The sequence below is a fragment of the Dipodomys ordii genome, unplaced genomic scaffold, assembly GCF_000151885.1.
Source record: "Dipodomys ordii isolate 6190 unplaced genomic scaffold, Dord_2.0 Scaffold237, whole genome shotgun sequence".
NCBI classification, from domain to species: domain Eukaryota; kingdom Metazoa; phylum Chordata; class Mammalia; order Rodentia; family Heteromyidae; genus Dipodomys; species Dipodomys ordii.
In genome coordinates, this window is record NW_012267453.1 from 615,680 (window position 1) to 622,001 (window position 6,322).

The 6,322-nt window shown below is 38.4% G+C and overlaps 1 gene segment (V, D, J or C); it reads left to right on the forward strand.

Moving 5' to 3' along the window:
- The first annotated feature begins 5,564 nt into the window (after window positions 1–5,564).
- LOC106000769 lies at window positions 5,565–6,085 on the forward strand. The segment is given in 2 exon segments: window positions 5,565–5,644; window positions 5,763–6,085. Coding segments are annotated over 2 exon segments (378 nt in total).
- The last annotated feature ends 237 nt before the right edge of the window (window positions 6,086–6,322 follow it).

Below are 6,322 nucleotides of genomic sequence, written 5' to 3' on the forward strand. Positions count from 1 at the left end.
CAGGTTAGTTTACTGGGAGGGTGATCTGCTTTGAGAATCACAAAAGTGGGGTGATGAGGCTAGGTTCTGGTACAGTTGAGGCCTTTCAACAAATAGTAGCTTTTCCCTGGGGCTATTTTGAGAAAAACTCACAGAGCCCAGCCTGGAGCCATTCTCAGGGTTTCTGTTTTTCAATTGATTGTGGAGGCTGCTAGAGGGAGGGGCAGCCTCTGGCTCTGGTATCCAGTGAGGAAAGCCACTCCAATGGCTGGTGCCTGAGCTGGGTGACTTTTCCCTGGATGGAGCTGAGTCTGGCACGTCACTTCGCCGTTAAGTTCTTGTGACCTGCTAAATGACTCATTTTATTCCAAGGCCTGAGTTGAAGCTAGCAGCTCCTCCGAGCTTTGTCTGTATCCAAGCTGGAGATCACCAGTGCTGGGGGGGAGGGGTGGAATTCCCTCCTCTGCTCCCTGAGAAGGAGTGAGGATGTCGGGCTTGTACTCATGCGGAGTCTTGGATCCTGGGTCGTCTCTGGTCTGCAAACTGCAGGATGAAGATGTCCGCTCCTTGTCGGTTCTTGTTGGTGTTGAGTAGAATCCTCTCGCCCGCTGCATCTGGCTCCTTCTTCCCGGACTCTCTGTGTGAGCCTTCGTCCCGGACTCTTTGTGTGAGCGCTCAGGTATGGCCGCTGCTGCGGGAATGGACTCTAGAAACATAACTGTCTTTTCATAGATTTTGTAAAACCAAGAGTATTTGAGATAATACCATACAACTACCTTAGTATTTCCATTTATTGGTAAATATTTTCCATTAAATGTGTTATTAATAAATTGTCTTTTTTATAACTTCAATTTATACAGATGCTTTTAAATTACCTATAAAGTTTAAACCACCTGACAAATATAGGAAAGAACTAAAGTTATTTCTTTGTCAAAGGAAGACCTCTGCAATTGAGATATGGTACAGGAAAAAGCAGTGTGGTAGTGGAAGATTACTAAAAATATAAACTATTTATGAAAACCTAAAACAAGCAAAGGTCACTTGTTTATTTAGTTAAACTTAAAAATTTGCAAGCCTAACAAGGACAAAACAAATTTGTATAGAGCAATGACTTGTTTTTTTAATTTTTACTTGTTTGTTTTCTTAATCTCAAAATATATTCTCAGCAACTTACTTTTATTTCTGTTTTTTATCTAGCATTAGCTAAAACAGTTCCTTAATTATTGTTAATTGCAAATTATGTTAGTAACCAAGAAGAAAAAGATTCTTAAAAAACAAACTCCAAAAAAGAAAAAGACAAAAAAAAAACAAACAAACCTCAACCAACTAAGTACTAGCTTAACAAAACAGATGATTAATTTAAGCAGACAAAAAGAAAAAGTTACCTCACCAAAAACAAACAAAAATCATGAACTCAAAAGCAAAAGCCATCATTAATAATCTCACAGTGCTTCTGTCAAAACAGTTACCTACAATATTGAGGACCACAACAAGAAAGTCAGTTTCCTTAGGGAGCTCCAAAATAGAATGAGCACTTCCCATTCTCATGCAAATTAGAACAGAAATTTCCAAATACAACTACTTTTCTCAGCTTCTCAGAGTCTTAGAAACTAGTAACCAAAGCAGAGAAAGTATGATAATTTTTGGTCAAGTGTTTCAAGGAGAACATCTGTTTTGTTTCAGGAAAGGGCCTTAAAAGGCTGACAAGTCACAAATGGCAAGGAAACAATGGAAGAACAAGGCCAAGGATACAAGCAGCAAACCTTACTAGAGGGACAATTTTGAATTCCTAATATACAGACCATTCCATTTTATAGTCCCTCACTAATAGCAAAAGCTGTTGGCCCTGTTTACAAAAGAAGGGAAAGACTTAGAAAAATTATATTAAATGAAGTAAGCCAGGCACAAAGAAACATAAGTCCCAAGGTTTCCTTATTTGCATTATCTTGTATAAGACAGAGACAAGCAGAAAAAGTCAGATAAGCTGATGTTAGGTGAAATGAACCCCAGGATAAGTATTCAAATGATTTTTTTCTTTCTTGTGATTGATTCTAACATATTTATAAGATTATTTCTTTGCTTTGTATGTTCCTCCCGCATGGTTTAACCCCTGCTTTCACTGTATTTGATGTTGGTATAATTTGTGGAGGGGAAGCGAAAAAAACAAATCATTTAAATAGGATACAGGTGGACCCATTGCAACAATGAGATGTACAAGTCATTATGTGGACAAATGAACTTTACAACTTTGGCCTGCAAGGGGGAGGGCGGTGGGAGGATGGGAAGGGATGGGAAGGGGAAAAAGGACGAGGCAAAAATGCTTTATAAGAAATGTACTCATTATCTTGCCCATGTCAATGTAACCCCTCTGTATGGTATTTTCACAATACAAAAAGAAAAACAGTGGAGGTAGAAGTAGGGGAGGTGAGAGAGGGTAGTGATAGTAAGAGAAAAAAAAAAACAAAGGAAGGGGTAACAATCTTCAAAAATATGTACTCATTACCTTACTCATATACAGCATCTTTACAGTAAAATAAAATTTATAAAAAGAAATAAAGGAAAATCCTAACAGAAAACTAGGCTTGAAAATAGCAGAGAGGATCTTTGTTCTCATATTTCATGCAGATTTGGTGATACATGAGCAAAAATCCTAAGTGTGTCACATCCAAACAATGAGCTTCCATAATATGTGTATATTATCAACTGAGTTCTGAATTGTGTCTGATGCTTTTCTGTATTAAGAAGTATACAATGATAAATGGATAGAGATAGATAATAGATAGATAATAGATAGATAGATAGATAGATAGATAGATAGATAGATAGATAGATAGATAGATAGAGGAGGGGAAAAAACTGAATTGGCTTCAACATCTGCCCACATCTGTATCAGAAACAGTAAAGTTAAAATCACTACGTACCTAACACTCAATCTATTTTTGTATAGGATAGCTGTATAATGATAAGCAATTAGAATCCCATATAAAAAGGATAAGCCAACACACAAGCCAGCAGTTTTCCACTAGCATCAGGCTTTCTCTATACACAAAACTCAGACATACTTTCTGTATACAGCCACAGCTCCCAAGGGGTTCTAGGGTCTGCCAAATTTAGAATGATTAGAAAGCAATGTGAAGGGAGGAAGAAACGTAGGGAAGGGGAAATGGACAGTAAAGACCAACAAGCTAAACACTTCCTGTTGCTGAAGTTGACTGAACCTCAACATCCCATGGAAATGTGGAAACTACCTTCAGGTTATTCTCTGTGAGATGAGGAGATGAGGTATGCATGCAACTTTCCACTCATCAGCTCTGAGGAAATTCTGAGGGCCCTCATTCCTGATATGGTGTTCATTTTGGTGTATAGGCAGAGTTATCCTCTCTTGCTTCAAGATGACAGTGAGACACAAAACATCTGATAGAAGTATGCACAAATATATTGAATACCGAGATGCAAAATTGCCTGATAATCTAGGTAAAAATAGTATAGAACTTTACATACTCCCTGCAACAAGATTCTGGCTGGATTCTTTATAGCCAGGTCCCATCAAAACACCAGATATACAAACTCACATCTATAGATATCTATAGCAAAGCTGGGGCCTGGGTCATCTCTTTACTACTATACAATGGAACAAACAAATAAACACCAACTGGAAACTGGAGATTGGAATTATGTGCAGACTGTGGAAGTGATAGGATGTTGCCTGTTTGCCAAATTGATTGACAACATGCAGAATTTCATTTTTGTTGCTATGGAGATTGAAACTCAAAACATGCTGTCTGCTACACACTCTGTCACATGAGTCATTCCTCATCTGCTTTTGTTTTTCAGGCAGGGTAGCATGTTTTTACTTTAGTTGGTCTAGCAATGCACTTTCAACCTCTGAATTTGTGTTCATCATAATATGGAAGAATGAGTTTGGCTTTATTTTTTACAAATAATCACTGAATCTTAAAATCAAGGATTACTTTGGTTTGGGAAGGGGTACAATATGTCCCCTTCCTCCTTGACCACTAACCAGATACCACACTGAAGCCCAGAGATTATAAATTGATTTAAGTTGAAATCCACATAGAAGTGAGACCGCTGTAACTATAATTTATTTGGCCATTAAGATGTTATTCAGATTAACATCAGGTTCGGAAACAAGTTCCTACAAACACCAGAAGTTAGGCAAGTAAGGCTGAATAGCAGTTGAAAATACATTTAATTGTCACATAGGTCAAATAGATCTCAACCCTTCTCAGATCTGACCCTTTTCTCTTCCCAGGACCAGAATAAAAGTACAGCACCACTGACGCCGTGTGGCATTGTTTTTGGTCCTGTCTTCAACTTGATTCCAAATTACAATAAGTGAAAGTCATTAGCATTAAAGTAATAGCCCTCATTTGTCAAATTGTCAAATATAGCAGTCTCATTGAAATAATTACAAATTTGCCTTCATTGTCATCCAGAAGGCCTATCTTCTATCCCAACAACTTCAAGAATTTCACTGAGATATGTGTGCCTCCCACCATCACACTTAGATAAATTGAGAAACAAAGTGATATTTAAATGTGTCATAATGTTTTAAATATTTAAAACATCTATCTTTTCTTCACCCTTGAAGTTGCCCAGTCCTGACCAGCTGGGTGTAAGAAGTATGGATGACCCTCTCCATTCTCCAGATAGCAGAAAATTAGACACATGTAACAAGAAAGAGATACATGAGGACTAGGGAATTTGAAAGTAAATGATTTGCCCTGAATTTGATATGGAATGATCAGAAGGCAATGGAAATATGAATGTGTTATAGTTCTTGGATAATAAGAAACTGTAAGTCCAGGTAAAACTTGTACCTGGTGACATGGCAAATCACAAAAGCAGAAGAAATGCTGGACTTTTCTGGTAGCAACATACTTTTGCTTTAGTCCTCTAGCCATCTAACCACAGGATATTCTTACTAAAATGCTTGATATAGTTTTTTTTCCTTTGCTTTGAAAATTTTCCTATGTAGAAAAAATTTTCCTTTATGCAGTAAAGTCAATAAGGAAGAGTTGGACTCAGCCTTTATACCTGCTTTTGGGAGGAATCACATTTTACTTTGTGTATATGTGTGATCTAGAAGAGTCTAAAATATGAATTGGTTGAAGATTTAACACATTATATATCTCTTTTTATGTCAATGAGATATTAAATGCATTGACATATTAAATAAGTTAAAAATATCCACAAATTCTATTCTTTCTATATCTTCACTTCTCTGTATGTTCTAATTATGAAACACAAAAATATTGCTTTACTCTTCTCACTTTCAAGAGTCATGACACAAAGATTTAAAAACTCAAGAGAAATGGTCATCATCGCTGAATGCACCAAAAGATCTATTCGAAGGACAGTAGACTCATCACAGCTTCTGCTGTATGTGTGAAACACACCTGGACAAATTAAGATATATGGGCACAATGGAAATGTGAGGATTTCCTGAATTGAGCTGGTTCTATAGCTATTCCTGGCTTTGCCCAACTTTGCTGATTTGCATATGCTCAGACACACCCTACTGCCCCAATTACTTCATAATAGGCTGCTCACACCCTGTGCAGCAGTCAGTCTCAATCAGCAGACAGCATGGACATGTGGACCCCTGCTCAGATCCTGGGGCTCCTCCTGCTCTGGCTCCCAGGTAAGGAAGGACAGCACTCCTCCCATCCTGTGTGTTCAGTGTTGCCTGGGTCTTCAGGGAAGGCCTCCTATCACATGACTAACAGTGTGGATATTTGTGTTTCTATTTCCAATGCCAGGTTTCAGATGTGATGTCCAGATGACCCAGTCTCCATCTTTCCTGTCTGCATCTCCAGGAGACAGAGTCTCCATCACTTGCCGGGCCAGTCAGGGCATTAACTATTATTTAAACTGGTATCAGCAAAAACCAGGGAATGCGACAAAGCTTCTGATCTATTATGCAAAGAATTTAGCCTCTGGAATTCCATCAAGGTTCAGTGGGAGTCAATCTGGGACAGAGTTCACTCTCACCATCAGCAGCCTGCAGCCTGAGGATTTTGCCACTTATTACTGTCAACAGCATAATAGTTTACCTCCCACAGTGATACAAGCCATAACATAAACCTCCCAGGGAAGCAGAAGTGAGAGGCTGGGCTGCTCAGCTGCTGATCCTGGTGCCTCCATCTGCTGATAGAGTTTCTCAGATGTAGCACTTCTGTGAACACTTTTAAAGGTTTTCATTGAAATGTGAAGGCTCCTCTTAATCTTAGTCCTTTTTTTCCTCCTCTCTCCCAGATGCACAGACATGGTCATGTCTCTTCTCATATAAAGTCATCTTTTCTGATTCACTCAGTAAAAC